The following is a 15,689-nucleotide window of genomic DNA, read 5'->3' on the forward strand; positions in this document are numbered from 1 at the left end:
ATTGTATTATTATGAACAAGATTTGACCTTACGACATAGACAGCATGCTTTTTTTTTTCATTCTAAACTTTCACTGCCCTTTGACTTTGTTCTGCTCTTGTCTCTGCAGCAATAGCGCCTGCTTGACGCGTCCGTACATGAGCACAAATAACCAGGCAGCTACCCTATTGTCAGTAATTATTTCGAAAAGGGGTGAGGGAGAACAGACAAATAACCAAATAAGGCCCATAACACCCAGTCAACCCCCATTTGATCTCGTCCGAGCGATCATCCCACTTCCAAATCTCAACAACACAGGGCAGCGTCGTGAAAAACGTCTCAACCGTCCAGGAAATAACTCCCAACGGGACGAGCGGCGAATCTACCTCCCCCCCCAAAAAAATCAGTCCCTCTCCTTCCTGTCCACTCTAAAAATTTAAAGCTTATAGCTCAAAGGGAATTCCATACCGATGACCAACCCCCTCACCACCCAGACACAAACAGGAACATGAAACAACAACTCACACCACGTAAACACGACAAACCAACCGGGCTGCTCAGCCACAAGTTTGTCCTGATACGTCTCCAGATAAAAGTCACGTAAAACCCGGCCCACACCAAAAAATGGCAGGTAAGGCGATGAAGAGAGCCATGTGGGCCAGAGGTCGAGGCAGTCGACGCAGGTTACGAAGAAGAGGTGGAGGGAGAAAAATATGAGGATTAAGAGGTCAGGTTTGCGGGCGAGGAGGGGACGGGTCATTTTGTCTTCTCTCTCTCTCTGTCTCTCTTCGCGTGCGTTCAATTGAGGTATGGATGGATGGATGTATATATGTATGTATGTATATGCGCAATTGGTGTGAGAAGGAAGTGATAAATAAGTTACCTGGTCGCTCAGGGGTGAGGTTCTTTTGTTTTTCTTTTCGGGGAAGGGAGTTTTTTCGATGGTTAGTCGGCGCTAACTCGATGGGGTAAATCAACAAGAAATCGGCGAATCAGCTATCTCAATCAGATCCATTTTGCATATTATGTACAGAATGCTTCTATTTTAATTCTGCATATTGATTGTTTAAGAACCTCAATTCGATGATATTTTCGGTCGGACTATGTAGTCGCGATGCCGCCTAAGCCTAAGCCTAAGCCAGAGGCGAAAATCGACCAGTCCTGGTGGATATTTGAGTGGGTTATTGCAATGATTAGTGATCATGTTTAATAAGGGCGCCTGAGGGTTTACCGGTAAGATGCATGCACCCACTCTTTGCCAGTGTGTGCCTCATGCCTGGCAGTGCCTTGTCATTGGGTCGTGCCGCTGTATGAATGCGATACAGACGGACTCCACAGCGCCAAGTATTATCAGAGTCATGGATCGTATGGTGACTTCGTCCTGGCCGAATCTGGATCCAGCCGTAGACATCAGGTCTAGGATTTGTCTCAACTGGGTCACACCGCTACCCTCTTCCTCAAGCTTAATGGAGCAACTGTTGTCTGCGTCCTGATTGTACTTCATGAGCCTTGGCGTACGATATGCTTAGTCAAATGGTCTAACTAACTAACTACTTACGGTATAGTTAGCATGGATAAAGCCCTAATTCAACGTCTCCCACCACGTCAATCGATTACCGCCATCGCACCGCCCTCCTCTACTAGTAAGGAGGTTATAGTCAAGGAGGAGATTATCACCCCCATGGACGGTGAGGAGTCATCCTATTACAGAATGTCGAGAGCGGTTACATAAACCCTCCTATCTTCATAGAGTTGCCAATCAGCAAGAACAACCATCATTTCGCCTGGATTCTATCAGTCATGCTGTAGCTTATGTTTCTCTCCAATGGCCCCCATTTCAGAGTTATGGCAGTTCTCTGTAGCTGAGTTTGTTGTGAGATTGAACCAGAAGTAGAAAAATTGATGAAGATGTCGAACCATGCTCAAAGTTGGTATAATCGATTCGAGTGTTGGTCAGACAGGGGTCACTTACTAGGATCATGTGACTAACCATCCTCGATGTGTCACTTTGATGTATGACGACGCATTATTTATTCCGCCCTCCATGACTTGACAACATCATCACAGTCCTGCATCAACATCTCTTTCAAGCTATCTCTACTGAAGCCCCTTATCAATCATGGCGAGCACGAACAACACCTTTCCTATCACGCGGTACGAATTGCCAATACCCCTCAATGTGGAAATCGCCAACACAAAGCGTGAGTTCGCCAAAATGCAATGGGCCAATCCTGGCGCGCTCGTTCTTCCTGAAAACGGCGGATACTACCTCAAACGTCATCCTGAAGGCAAGGTCGTGGCCATTGCTTCTGACCGGCTCTGCTCCATTACAGACAATGCTTATATGTCGTTGATTTACTATCTCGAGAGCCAGGGTCTCTATGAAGAAGCCAACGACCACATGGAGGATTTACGGAAAGCTGGGATCGACGCTGATAAGCTCAAGGCAGAAGCGAGCGATGAGATCAAGAGTGGGGCCTGCGTCAGGGACGATGGTGTTGAGGTTGATGCCGACACCAACCACGATGATACAGGCCGAGTCTTATCCTCTTCTTGAACAGAGCGTATGGACCTAAAATACTTATTCCAGGCGCAGTCTGTCTAACATGTCATAGGCATCGGTATCCTATTACTTTGCGGGACTAGGCATATCCCTAAATGCCGGTCTTTTGAATGGAGAGTCACGAGCTATTCGGGCTGGAAACACATATCTGAAATACAATACTATTGAAGCCATTCTACCATAAGTCTTTAAATAGGACATTGCTATCATAAAGCATAACAATAGAATGGCACGAGCTTCAACACTAGGTCCTACTGTCACCCCCATATCTTTTCCCCATCATATGCATCGATTGCGAATAGAGCAGTAATGGCAGCCTGAGTAGTAAATACATTTCCCCGGTGCACCAGGATTGACGCAAAAAGGAAAACTGCATCCCCTCTGGGGGGTGCAACCATATGCCCCGCAATCCCAATCCTTCTTTAGCTTCTCCAAATCAGCCCCATTTTCTCGTAGTTCTCGTAGCACATCGGCAGCCTCGTCGTGGTTCCCTTCGTCTTTGAGCGTGTGGGCAAAAGACATGTACCTCTGGTCCAATTCGATGGTCAAGTTGTCGGTTGAAACCGCCACAACTTTGCCGTTGTCTGGATACTTGAGATACCAGCCGCCGTTCTCGGGGCCAATCAATGCGCCAGGGTTGGCGTCTTGAACTTCGTAAAATCGTAACTTCAGATCGACGATTTCGATGTCGGGAGGGAGTGGTTGTTTGTAACGCAAAAGGGTGTCATTGGCACTCGCTGTTACCCACGGAACTGCTAGGCAGAGGAGAATAGTTGATAAGCTTGAAGTTGTTTTCATGATTGCGAAATTGTGACAATGTGAGAAGGTTGTTGATATGGTTTTATCACAACATAAGTGCTGGTGAAGGAAGAGTCCAAGGGGGTTACAAGCTATCCTTTATAGGCCATCTATTTCTGGAGATGAAGCATCTCAATTCTTGGATATGTGTCTATAGGTGCTGATGTAGATAACAGGGTCATACAGACAAAAGTTTCATGCCCCTGCCTGCTGGTTTTGTGCTTCTCGTACCCGAAATGCTCGGTCTAGGGGCGTTGAAACAAACGTATTAACGTAAAGCCGTGTTTACCAAGTCTTAGGCTTATGCAATCAGACCAACATATGCTAGAAGTCTAAGATGCTAGATAACACCATTGTAGGCAGGAAGCCTTCATCAATAGCTACTGTAGGATTAGGTACCACAGAGTACTACGTGAATCTAGAATCCTCATTTTATTGTCAAAGTTTCCACCGACATCAGCAAATGGGAAAGGAAGCGTGACATCCCATTTGGCACATCTCGACATATTGGTAATTTTGTTAGTAGTACTGACGTCTCAGAGGGCAATAATATTCACAAGTGTTGCAAAAGACTTGTACTATACAAGTTATATTACCATGGCTTCCTCTTCTTGGGCGGAGGTTGGATTTCTTGCAAAAACTCTTCTACATTTTCCAAATCTATCTAGGATAATCTGGACTACGTGAGAAACAGAGGCACATGTCTTACATGGGGTTGCATTTCTCTATACTGGTGTATCTGCCGTGTGTAGTTCTCCGACAGGGTTATATACTGCTCACTGCTTCAACGGGTAATTTCTACATGTAATATGATATCTAAAGGAACTAACTGCGTGATTTGTAACTCGGGCTCAGAATCAGACGACGAATGTACTCTTTCATGAGATGAGGCCCAGTCTCGCCAATCTATGCAATATAACACATAACATTCTCATATCCTATTCCAGGCAGAGAGCGCCTGCATACTTGTAGAGAATAAATGGTGACTAATAGACAGTATAACACCAGGTAACTAAATTTAGGCCGGATGACTACAAATCTACATTAACTACCTACATGTAGTATGCACACTGGCATGTTGACGTCGTACCACTTGCGTACAAAAACAACGGGCCTGATATTTTGCGCTCTCGGGTGTTGTCCAACGCAACATTGAAGCTTGGGAACTTCCCTTGTGGTAGCGTGTCGTGTTGTCCCTCTAATTTCCTTTCCTATCAACGTGAAGAGTATCAAGAATATGTATTTGATACGAGACTCACATGTCATACATGTAGTCCCCCAACGGCGCAATCAGTCTGGCAAGTGGCGAGTCCAGTACAATCTTGCCCTAGTTACATATGTAGACTAGAAGAAAGAGCATGGAAGAGTATCCGGAGGTCTCAAGGTCTGAGACATTCTTCTACATGGTGCAATCTGCAATCATACCATGGCCATCCACCAGGCCAGAAACACGGCAAAAACTACAAAGAGGGTCTTGTAAACCAGAATAAGAAACAAAGCCCGATAGGCAAGACATGGTGTTGTATAGTGGTACTTTTAACAAAACGGAATACTAAATGCAAATACTAAGTTGACCAGTGAGTGTCAATTCTTCCAGAAAGATAATATCATCAACGGTAGCCCTAATATTCGAATGTAGGTAAATTACTCATGGTCAGTCTTCACACACAAAGGCTCTTTGTGAATGTCGGTGAATATGATTGTCGCTCATCATACAATCTGGTTTCTGCCTTGACTTAATCTTTTCAATGTATGTCTCTGTATCTTTTTCTTTCTTTCTTGAACAGCTCTTTGTAATCTGCATGCAAACAAAGAATTTTTGGTTCGATCTTGATTTTCACACCGTATCTCAAGGCTTAGAAGCAAAACAGAGCCATATAGAAAAGTTTCTTGGCTTAGATGGTCCCGATCAGCATGAAACTCTTTGGCGGTCAGGGGTATTACGTTCCGGCACATTTAAAGCATACGCGCATTCATGACAATACTTTGGTGTTTGGGATACACTTGGCTGTAGGAAAATGTTCATCTTCTTTGTATTCGAGTCATGGCTTTCTCATCTAGTACAGGCTATACAGACCCAGTTAATTCTAGAAAACGAGGAAATGAAGGTGTATATATGTAGCTTGACCGGCGCTGGGACTCGGGAAGTACATTTCACGCACAGAATTGCTCGTTCACGACAACATCGTCATACAATCACAACTACCTATGCTCCAGGACTTTGGAATTAATACTAATAAAAAAATGAAACAAGTCTCAACATATAAAGCGCCCGAAACCGGTATCATCGCCTTACTTCCTCGATCATGGATCCCATACGCTGAGTTAATGCGACTGGATCGACCACAGGGGTTTTATGCCATCTATTGGCACTACTTGATTGGCTTGGGCTTCGCATCTTGTACTGCTCCCACGCTGCCACACGTGCTCGTTGTGGTGTCTCTAGCCGTTTTTCTCGCCATCTGGACAGTCGTGCTTCGCGGCGTTGCGTGCACGTGGAACGACATCTTCGACCAAGACTTTGATCGACAGGTCGAACGCACAAGATTCCGTCCTCTTGCTCGTCGTGCGGTTTCCACAACACAAGCTGTTCTCTTCAGCCTATTCTTGATGGTCATTCTCGGCGTGCTCTGCGTTCCATTACCTAGCGCATCTCGCAATTATGCGGGATTAAAGACCCTGGTTCTCTGCTTATACCCCTTGGCAAAACGCATCACACATCTTCCACAGGTTGTTCTTGGCTTTGGACTTGCTTTATCAGTCTTGATGTGCGTTACGATACTCAGTGAAGATCCACCATTGCGAGCGCGCCATGGCGGAGACGAAAGTTCCTCGTCCCCATCATTCCTGTCTGTGGTGTCTTTCTATTTTGCTTGCGCAATCTGGACCATTATCAGCGACACTATATACGCCCACCAAGATCTGACGGATGACATAAAAGCCGGTGTAAAATCACTGGCGGTCCTCCTGGGTGGTCGGACCATACTCTATCTCTCAGTCTTGTCAACTATCCAGGTGGCGCTTCTCGTCCTCGCGGGGACCGAGTGCGGTTACTCTTTCTTCTATTACCTCATCTGCTGTCTGGGTACTGCATGTTCGCTTGGTACAATGCTTATAAAAGTTGACCTAAGGCAGCCAGACAGCTGTGCATGGTGGTTTGGGCCAGGGGCACGATTGGTTGCAGGCTGCCTTGTGTGTGGTCTTTTCGGGGAGTATGGATATCGTCGAATGGAACAACCTGTGTTTTAGGCCATTGGGGCTTTTATGCAGGTACCGGAAGGACCTTGGAATGTCATTCATCAACTGACCAGTACCTATTCCAATTTTTGGTGACGAATTGCTCATCTCCGATACACTCGATCATCTACGAATCTATCTACATGCACAAATCTAGGGTCTTGGTTGACGTACGTGACGATCCACCACCAACCTGAGCATGAAGATCAACAGAAGAAGACAAGACAGCATCAAGTCAGATACATAGATGAAATTGTCTACCCTCCAATTGCGCGCTAAAAAGAGATGTATCAAACCAATAACTAGTAGATATGTAAAGACTTCATATAAATCTCACTTATGATGCACACAAAATTTCTCTCCTTTTACGCTTTCCGAATCTTGCAAGCCTTGCCTGCCCGTTTCCCCTCCTGTGTCTGCTGCTGCTTTGGTCTAGGTAGTAGAAAACAAGATAAATAAGTTAAACGTTTCGTTTCTTCAATCGATCCCAACCAAGAACATTTAAAAAAAAAGAAGATACATACTCCCCATGTCGACAAGAAATGATTAAGTCATGAAAAAGAAAAAGAAAAAGGAAGATACAATCATCGAATGCTGTTATCTATTTGCACCCTCAACTCTTGCGCCACCTGAACATATTCACCCGGTAACCCATTCTGCTGCACCAGCACCAACATCTCCGAAATCCTCGTTGCCATGACATCGCTCCCAAACATGGCTCCGCCAACACGTAGCGTATCGCTGAACCATCGCTGGATAATGTACAACAAATCCGTAGCAATGTATTTCTTATTTGAGCCTGTGAAGGGCGCTTCGTCGTTGTAGAACATGTTTTCGAGGGTGGTGTAGATTGTTTCGTGAGCCACTTCGAGGTCAAGGAAGAGGTCGACGACCCATGTTGGGGGCCCAACGTTGCGCTGGTGTTGCAGGGAGTAGCGTTCGACCATGGGGAGGATGCTGGGGACTGGGAATACGATTTCGGACATGCGAAGGCGGCTTCCTAGGGATCGAATTTTCTCGATGACTGCTTCGTAGGGCTGGGCTAGGCCTTTGGCGACCGTTTGTTCGTGGGTTAGTTCTATGAGGTTCTCCCATGTTGATAGAATATCGGTCATGTTTCGGTGATCGGCTGCATAGTAGATCTGTAGGCAAATATCGCAGTAGCCGCCGGCATCTGCGTATCTATTGAAGAGCTGGAAAATCTGTTAGCACAGAGTCATAGGTTGTCGCAGGTTTGAACATACCAATGTGAGATCTTGAATAGGTCCATCAATCTCCTTCAAGACCGAATCCTTGCTTTCCTTGTTTAGCCGCTCATCCTCTTTCAGGCGTTGCAACAAATCATCTTGAATATTGGCAACATCCATGAGATTGCCAATTTCTTGCAAGAGCCTTTGTCTTGATTGTCTGCCAATTTCAGGGGTAAAAGTCGAAGCATTGGCGCGAGCCTGACCGAGATATTCAATGCGTCGACTTAGAGGCAAAGTGAATGCACTCTGCGCAAGTTGAAACTGAACCCTGGCTGCGTCAAAATACCGCTCGGACTGGGCGTAGTAGCGCCAAAGCAAGTCAGCATGGAAGATATCGTCAACCGATTTCCTTTCCAGATATGTAACGACAAATGGAGACTGTGTTGCAAGCAGACGATCACTCCAGCCTTGCTCCAAGTACCAGTCATACAAACTAGTCAGGAAAACCTCATCGTTTGAGTCGGAAATGACATTGTAGGCTTCGTTTCTTCGTTTAGCGAGCGGCGTATATTGGCCATCAATCACGCCTGGGTCAGTAGCCGCAGACTTATCTACTGCGACGACAACCTTGAAGATAAGGTCGTAGCATTGCTTGCGGAAAGCGTAGTGTATCTTGCGTGCGTCCTATTCTATATTAGTATATGGACGCTGTTCAGACATCGCATTGACTAACCTCCTCTTGACGACCATCCATCATCCAGTTGAGAGCCAAATTAGCCTTGTCAGAGTTTGAAGCAACGTTGAGACAGAGTTGAATAGCGCCTAGATCATGTCAATTCAAAATTTAAATATTCAGGCGGACAAATTTCCAGGTAACAGACCTGCATAGAATTGGTTGGCGATGTAGCTGTCCACGGCAGATACGAGATTATCCATTGGTAGCTCCTCAGAAACCTGTCTGAACAAGCGTAGACTCTCATTCAAAAGATTCCTTCCTATCTCCGAATTTGCACCTGCTTCGGTTGCCCGCTTGAGTAGTTCTTGTGCTTTGAAGATGATGACATCTTCGGCACTGCAGAAATTTCCACATCGGCGCCGTAACGCATCGGCAACTGTTTCCACGTTTGAGCCCTTTGCAATGTTCCGGTTGACAATGGCCTTCACAAGCTCCTTGGCAATCTCATAACCTTTTCCGGTACTGAACAATTCTTCAAAGGTGAGTTTCAAAAATCGCTGCCTAGCATCATCAGGTAAAGCAAGGACAATTTCATCAACTCGTTCGTCGAAGAGAACCAAAACGAATGAAATGCCCTCAATAGTATCCGACAAAAGCTGCACCAGTGAATGTAAAGCACGATGTTCCGCTTGAAGAGCGACCTCTTCTTGCTTTGTGGCCGCACGCGAGAGTGCTTCCGGTCCACTGAGTCCTTCAATGAAGTTCTTATTTGCCTTGAAGAATTCCTGCAAAGCAGACAAGTCTCGTTGAATGTTATGCAACTTGACAACACTCACTGAAGGTGCCACATTGAGTCCATTCTTAGAGGGTTTAGCAACTGCAATCTCCTTCTTCCAAATCGAGCGAAGCAGCCTTGACATGTACAGTGCGATACCCGCGTGACGAGGAGATGGGAGAATGGCGTCAATCGCTGGAGTGCCGTTATCTGCAACGGCGTTTTCGTTCATAGATGGCTTTCCGCCATATTCAATGAAGACTTTTCGTGCATATTCCAGCACATCTGGATCGTTTATTTTGGTAAGACGGTAATCAGATGAGATTTCCATTCCCTGTCCACATGCAACAGCCAAAGCGGTAGCAAGAGCCTCGCTGCGTCCATAGACACGGATGAAATTCTTGGTGTCGCCCTCTAACCCATCTTCACTACCTCCATGGCGTACAAGCGCCGCAAAAACGTCGACCAGGCGCCGTCTGCGAATAATATGCACGCCTGTATTGGTTAAGATTGCAAATTCTGCAGCACTCTGGTCATATTGAATAGCCAATTCGTTTCCAAATCCATTGGCCGAGGCAACAGCTGTCAATGGGGTGGTGATCAAACCAATATCTTCCGCTCTGCTACCCAAAGAAAGCCATATTGCCGACTCTGAAGGCTTAGGAGGAACAATATTTTCATGAGCACGTGCAATGCGGCCGGAATCTGGCGCTGAGATGAACAATGTATCCTCCTTTTGCGAAGGATCTTTGCATGTGAAGCAGAAGAAGTAACCGGGAGGGAACTGCTGAGCCAAACGTGTGGGATCGAGGGTGTGGATAGGGACTTTTGTTGTGGTTGCAGTCTGCTGGAATTGCATTGCGCCAGGTACAGCTGCCGGGGTGTCGAAAGGAGGAGTTTTTACGAAGTGAGCCTGCATGCTAGTGGGAGGACTAGTGCCGCTAGGCGTGGGTGACCAGCTGTAGGACCCAGTTGCGCTGAGATAGATGCGGTAGCCAGTAGCTGTGGTGGCTACGAGATGGTATCGCGATGCTTCTGGTGTTGGCACGGGACTGATGGAGACAATCTTCACTTTAGGGTTCAATGCCTCATTGGACGGGATAATGTGTCCGATGTTCGAATATATGTCGATAACCGGTTTGGTAATGGCCAGTGCTAAAGAGCCATCCGGCTTCAGATGGAAGACCCTAATTGTAGATAACGAGGAAAGCGTATAAAGAAGGTTCCGAGTGTCATCCACAACCATCTGCTCCACAGACTCGGTAGGCTTCTGGGTGAAGCTTAATGATGGTGCAAAAGATGTAATCCGTGAGCTGGTTTGGTTGACTTTCGAACACCGTCCTTGAAACCACTTCTCTTCTTGTTGGTACTTGAATTCATAAACATCGTTATCGGATGAACTAGCGAAGAAAATCCTTCCCGTGGTGTCTGACGAAGTGATAACATGCACATCAAGTCCACGAATAGAAGTGGACATCCCAGTCTGGTACAACGTCACTTGTTTTGCACCTCCAGACACTGTTTCGCACCCCATACCCAGCAAAATGATCTCTGCAGTCGTAGAAATGACCAAAATGTGAGTAATAGACGGAAGGAAAACGCCGGGTCGAGGTTTGGCAAGCTTCACAGCATTTATACTATTAGGTTGAGACTCGTATCCGACCAACTGGGGATTGGGATGCGTATAATCCCAGAGATAAAGCGCATTGTCAATGGCAACCCAAGCGTGATTCAACTCAGCGAAAAGACCCATGCTCGTGGAAACCTGTGCACGATTGTATTGATCGAAGATCTGGTCGGGGATATTGTACATTTTTATCTTGTGGAATGGCGCCCATGCTGGGTGGGCAGGGATCTCGTAGTCCGACGAAAAACCTTCTATACAAGACAGTTAGCAAAGATTTCCTGTAGAACAGCTCCAACATTTGACGCACGAGAAAGATAACTGTCCAAATCCGGATATCGAGCTTCCTGTGCAAGTGTATCATTAATTGTCCGCGCAGCGCGCTCCCGTGTGCTCAAGGTCTCGCTCTTTATTTTTGGAGCTGCCGGCGACAATTTCTGAAGGGTTGGCGCTGGCGTTGATTCCTGCGCGGCGGGCGCTGACGGCGTCCTTGTCTGAAAAAGTTGACCATTGTTAATATTGCTTGCTGCCGGAGTCTGAAAGAATGTTCCTGGCACCGGTCGAGTTGGAGTCAGAGCTGGATAGGACATTTTGGCAGCGCCCTCCGTGGCTGTCTCCCCGCGTCAAAGAAGAAGCGACGCGAGGGTCAAACAACGGTGGAAAAGGTATTAGAATATGGAATTAATATTAAGAAGTGAATGATAAGACGATCATGTAGCTCATGTAGTCGTTGAGGAAGCCCAGTGCGAGACCGAAGCTGTGGATGCAAACGAGCTGGAAGTAGTAACAGACGGCTCGTTGAGTAGAGAGAGTTGCGGAAAGTTGGAACAGCTCGAAACAATATTTTGCGCACAGACCAGCCAGGCCAGCTCTTTCTTGCCGACAACGAACAACAAATAGCATCAACCTATTCATTCTGTGTCAAGCTCACTTTCGTTTGTTTTACGCTTTGTATTCATATCAATTATATTTTCCGCCCTATACCAAAATGTTTACCGCAATTCGCTTCTCGTCCTGTGTGGGAATGCGCACTGTACGATGGAACTCAACAAGCAGCTCCGTTCCTCCGTTGATGGCCAAGCTTCGTTCAGACCTCAAAGACGCAATGAGAGCAAAGGATACACCAAGGTAGCTTGGCCTGATGCTTACTGATATTTTAGCAGCTAATTTAGTATCTTTAACAGGCTCAATGTCCTACGAGCCCTCATTTCCGAGACCAACAACGCCGCCAAAACCGCATCTCCAATTGCAACAGATCTCCAGCTTTTGTCTTTGATCAAAAAGAAGATTGCTGCCTCCAAAGACGCCGCTGAACAATTTCTGAACGCCAATAGGTCAGATCTCAAGGAGAAGGAAGATGCTCAAATCACCATCTTTGAAGAATACGCCGGCCAGGTTCAAACAATGACAGCAGAAGACATCAAAGCTGCCGTCACAAGCACGATTTCTCAATTGGGGACCGACGCTAAGCTCAATGTCGGGGTTGTCCTCAAGAATATATTCGCTCCAGGTGGGGCTTTGGATGGAAAACCAGCCGAAAAATCGGAGGTTGCTCAGATTGTCAAGGAGCTCCTCTCCAAGAATTAGATACAAATGATGCAGGCACGTCATTGCTCTTTTCTACCACCATGTACTACTATCTCTCTTCTCAAAACAAACATGAATTGATATGACATCCGCATTGATCTCGGAAAAAGGATACAACAGATACGACATGTCTAATGTACATAATATGGTCAACATGCACAATCCCAGCTTGAGCAACTAACTTCAGGAACACCACAACACCAGTCCGCCAACAGAGGTCGAAATGATACCGAACCACCACCAGCGTTCCAGAACGACGGGGTCAACGCTCCTTATCATGGAAGACACTTGGTTTTCTTTTCCATCAATTGCAACTGCCCTCTTTGCCTTTCCCCTTGCCTTGCCGGTTGGATTCAGCATCGTGGTGGGCAACATAGCAGGGGGCCGATAGAGGATGTATAGAGGCTGCATAGGCGACCCATCAAACTGGACCAAGTCAAGTCGCTGTATGCCATGGTATTTATCCATGTATATACGGTAGCTCTGTTAAAGATCAGCATATCACTATTCGAAAGCGACTGAATTGCGGAATCCTCACCTCGAAAAGAACACTCTGATTGTAGTGTGTGTATGTCGAGTGATATCCCGCACACGGATCCGATATCAATTGACGCCCATCAGAAGGAATCGGTACTAACGCAAGCGAGCCGTTATTTTGAATCGAATAGGTACCATGCTGCCATTGCATTATTCCCTTAGGGCATTGAGGCTGCGTTGCTGTATATTGTCAGGATGTTTTGTCTTTCGTGGAGAACAAGAAACTCACGGTTCGGTATGGCCCGATAGTATGCTTCTTCATAGTGACCATCGTCCGTGAAAGAGTACGATATTCCTGTCAAGGGAGGTTCTTGAAATATGTCTGCAACGGGGTCATAGAAGTCCTTAATTGTTGATGGGTGGTAAGCATCAACCAGGGAGAAAAGAGTCTTCATGAACATACCGGCCCAGTAACAACTTGACGCGACTTTGAAGACCATGTCCCCGTCAATTTCGTATCAACCAAGGCTTGGGCTGTCCAAACCAAGGAACTAAATAGTAGAATTAGTGATTTGATTGGAGTAGTAACGGCCATTTTCTCTGTTGTGCTGCGTCTCCCAACAGGATAATGAAAAGCGAGGTTCAGGACTGACCATCGACGCGCATTTTACGAGACACAAGTGTGGGCCAGAGCCCTTTCTTTTCTTGTCCTTGAATCATCTGCAATGTTATGGTGTTATTGCGTTGGGGAATCTCCAAATTCCCAGCTCTCCGCGGAATGGAATCCAGCCTATGCCCACTTGGTCCGCCCCGCACATGACATGACGTTGTGAGTCTTCTGTTTCTACATTCCTCTTTTCTCTCCCTTGTTTGCTGCTCTTCTTACTGTTCGATGAATAAGATAGACGGCAAGGAAAAAGCCATGGCCGCCGTACAAGTAGCCAAAAAGGAATTGAGGCGGAAAATCCAAAATCTGCTAAAAGATGTCCCGCGGGAATCGGTGAATGCTCAATGTTCGGATACCTTTTCTTCGGCCATGAACTACAAAAAGTTTAGCCAGGCAATTATTCAACTGATCTTACTAACGATATTGATCATCTACAGCTACGGTCGTCGCCAACAAACTCTTCACATTACCCGAATATCTCAATGCGCGCAGAATCAGCATCTTCCTCTCTATGCCCACGGGCGAAATATCAACCACGGGAATAGTTCGCGATGCCCTATCCAAGGGCAAAGAAGTCTTTATTCCCTACACACATAAACTCGAAACTACCGGAAACCCAAGTCAACCCAAAGTCTCCGTAATGGACATGCTCCGTCTCGAATCCATGGAAGAATTCGAGTCCCTCCAACCAGATAACTGGGGTATACCATCTCTCGACAAGCAGTCCATACCAAACCGACAAAATTGTCTAGGCGGCACAGGGGTATTGGAAGAGAGACCACGAGGAAATCCAGATGATCTAGGACTGGATCTGATTGTTATGCCGGGCATGGCATTCGATACTGATTTTCAACGACTAGGTCACGGAAAAGGGTATTATGATTATTTTTTGAATAATTACAGCAAGGAAATTGCAGGCTCTCCACGCGCTAGCCAGAGACCGTACCTTGGTAAATTGAATTGCCCCTCCAAGTTATCCCTCCATTGTATCCTTTGTTAGGTCAATATGCTGATCAGAATCCGTAGTTGCTATTGCTCTCAAGGAACAAATAGTAAACCCCCCCGATGAAATCCCAGTTGCCAGCCATGACCAGCCTGTAGATGTGATCATCGTCGGCGACGGTAGATTGCTATCCGCAAAACGTTCATAACCGGGAAAATAACATCTTCTCGCATTTTCCTTTTTCATCCCGCCTCCGAAATGTAGTATTTTTGATGTCCTTAATCTAAGAAAAACAAAATAGAACCCTGAAACGCCGAACAAAGAGAATCGACTCGCCCATTCGCCCATTGATTTGCGTAGTATTGTAGGATATTATCATTGCACGGCTTGAATGAGTGATACGTTATCGCCTTTGAGAAGGATTTGACCTGTTCAATCGCAGCATTAGCAACAGCACTCGCTGCAATAGCATTACGGGGAGGGAGCGTACCTAAATTCCGTCTCTTCTCCTCCTCACTCTTTGTCGCCAAGCGGACCTCGACAGCATCATCCACCACAAGATTCATAAACTCATCGAATCCCTAAAACAGTCACGCAAGAATCAGCTTCCGAAACCACCAACCGATCAACCGCGCCAAAAGGAGAAAGGAGGGAGGGCCATACACGAATTTTCCCCTCTATACGGAACGAGAGCTGCTCATATAGCCAAATCGACACCGTGGAGCGTTGTTGCAGGAGCTTGAAAATAAAGTGAATCGGCGCAAGGAGCGTCTTTCGCCCTCCAGCGTTGCCGCGGCCGGTCATGATGGCTTCTTAATTATGGACTTTGACGCCGCAAGTTTCGGGGTAAAGATCGTAAGGCCGAGGTGAAGAAGTTGGAGGAGTGGGTGGTCGTCGTTGTCGTGTGCTTTAGGTGGTTTGGTTTGATGTGGAGTTTGCGGCAGAAGTTGACGAGCTTCCTCAGTCCAGCTAGAACGGCAATTGATGGCTACCTAACCGTATTCAGAGGCGGTGAGACGGCGACTCGATATGTAACAGGGTTAGGGTTGTTAGGGTCTGCGGCTAATTTTTTTAGCTTGTTTGGATTCCGTCACTTCCCCATCCCACCTTTCTCTGCGAACCCTGACGGACAACCGCCACCCAAGCTTGACCTGCTTCTTTATTCAAGGTCTT

At 46.5% G+C, this 15,689-nt stretch overlaps 9 protein-coding genes across 9 annotated transcripts; 4 read left to right on the forward strand and 5 right to left on the reverse strand.

Annotated features, from left to right (window-relative positions):
• Positions 1–70: 70 nt before the first annotated feature.
• EYB26_003653 (uncharacterized protein) lies at positions 71–739 on the reverse strand (the record flags this gene model as incomplete). Its single annotated transcript, XM_054262947.1, has 3 exons — positions 71–159; positions 209–361; positions 448–739. The coding sequence occupies 3 exons, from the start codon at positions 737–739 to the stop codon at positions 71–73; spliced, it is 534 nt and encodes a 177-aa protein (XP_054118922.1).
• A 1,359-nt stretch (positions 740–2,098) lies between these two features.
• EYB26_003654 (uncharacterized protein) lies at positions 2,099–2,726 on the forward strand (the record flags this gene model as incomplete). Its single annotated transcript, XM_054262948.1, has 3 exons — positions 2,099–2,461; positions 2,514–2,543; positions 2,595–2,726. The coding sequence occupies 3 exons, from the start codon at positions 2,099–2,101 to the stop codon at positions 2,724–2,726; spliced, it is 525 nt and encodes a 174-aa protein (XP_054118923.1).
• Positions 2,727–2,821: 95 nt separating this feature from the next.
• EYB26_003655 (uncharacterized protein) lies at positions 2,822–3,340 on the reverse strand (the record flags this gene model as incomplete). Its single annotated transcript, XM_054262949.1, has 1 exon — positions 2,822–3,340. The coding sequence occupies one exon, from the start codon at positions 3,338–3,340 to the stop codon at positions 2,822–2,824; it is 519 nt and encodes a 172-aa protein (XP_054118924.1).
• Positions 3,341–5,584: 2,244 nt separating this feature from the next.
• Positions 5,585–6,589, forward strand: EYB26_003656 (uncharacterized protein; the record flags this gene model as incomplete). Its single annotated transcript, XM_054262950.1, has 1 exon — positions 5,585–6,589. The coding sequence occupies one exon, from the start codon at positions 5,585–5,587 to the stop codon at positions 6,587–6,589; it is 1,005 nt and encodes a 334-aa protein (XP_054118925.1).
• A 572-nt stretch (positions 6,590–7,161) lies between these two features.
• EYB26_003657 (uncharacterized protein) lies at positions 7,162–11,432 on the reverse strand (the record flags this gene model as incomplete). The annotated part of the gene is made up of 5 exons (XM_054262951.1): positions 7,162–7,770; positions 7,822–8,451; positions 8,501–8,589; positions 8,649–11,096; positions 11,153–11,432. 5 exons carry the CDS (start codon positions 11,430–11,432, stop codon positions 7,162–7,164), a joined length of 4,056 nt encoding a protein of 1,351 aa, XP_054118926.1.
• A 398-nt stretch (positions 11,433–11,830) lies between these two features.
• On the forward strand, positions 11,831–12,429 carry EYB26_003658 (uncharacterized protein; the record flags this gene model as incomplete). The annotated part of the gene is made up of 2 exons (XM_054262952.1): positions 11,831–11,970; positions 12,027–12,429. The coding sequence occupies 2 exons, from the start codon at positions 11,831–11,833 to the stop codon at positions 12,427–12,429; spliced, it is 543 nt and encodes a 180-aa protein (XP_054118927.1).
• Positions 12,430–12,612: 183 nt separating this feature from the next.
• On the reverse strand, positions 12,613–13,501 carry EYB26_003659 (uncharacterized protein; the record flags this gene model as incomplete). Its single annotated transcript, XM_054262953.1, has 4 exons — positions 12,613–12,912; positions 12,968–13,146; positions 13,196–13,310; positions 13,370–13,501. The coding sequence occupies 4 exons, from the start codon at positions 13,499–13,501 to the stop codon at positions 12,613–12,615; spliced, it is 726 nt and encodes a 241-aa protein (XP_054118928.1).
• Positions 13,502–13,828: 327 nt separating this feature from the next.
• On the forward strand, positions 13,829–14,724 carry EYB26_003660 (uncharacterized protein; the record flags this gene model as incomplete). The annotated part of the gene is made up of 3 exons (XM_054262954.1): positions 13,829–13,919; positions 14,011–14,523; positions 14,600–14,724. 3 exons carry the CDS (start codon positions 13,829–13,831, stop codon positions 14,722–14,724), a joined length of 729 nt encoding a protein of 242 aa, XP_054118929.1.
• A 167-nt stretch (positions 14,725–14,891) lies between these two features.
• On the reverse strand, positions 14,892–15,320 carry EYB26_003661 (uncharacterized protein; the record flags this gene model as incomplete). The annotated part of the gene is made up of 3 exons (XM_054262955.1): positions 14,892–14,944; positions 15,007–15,097; positions 15,180–15,320. The coding sequence occupies 3 exons, from the start codon at positions 15,318–15,320 to the stop codon at positions 14,892–14,894; spliced, it is 285 nt and encodes a 94-aa protein (XP_054118930.1).
• Between the last annotated feature and the right edge of the window lie 369 nt (positions 15,321–15,689).

Source organism: Talaromyces marneffei, chromosome 2 (assembly GCF_009556855.1).
Source record: "Talaromyces marneffei chromosome 2, complete sequence".
In the NCBI taxonomy this organism is placed as follows: Eukaryota; Fungi; Ascomycota; class Eurotiomycetes; order Eurotiales; family Trichocomaceae; genus Talaromyces; species Talaromyces marneffei.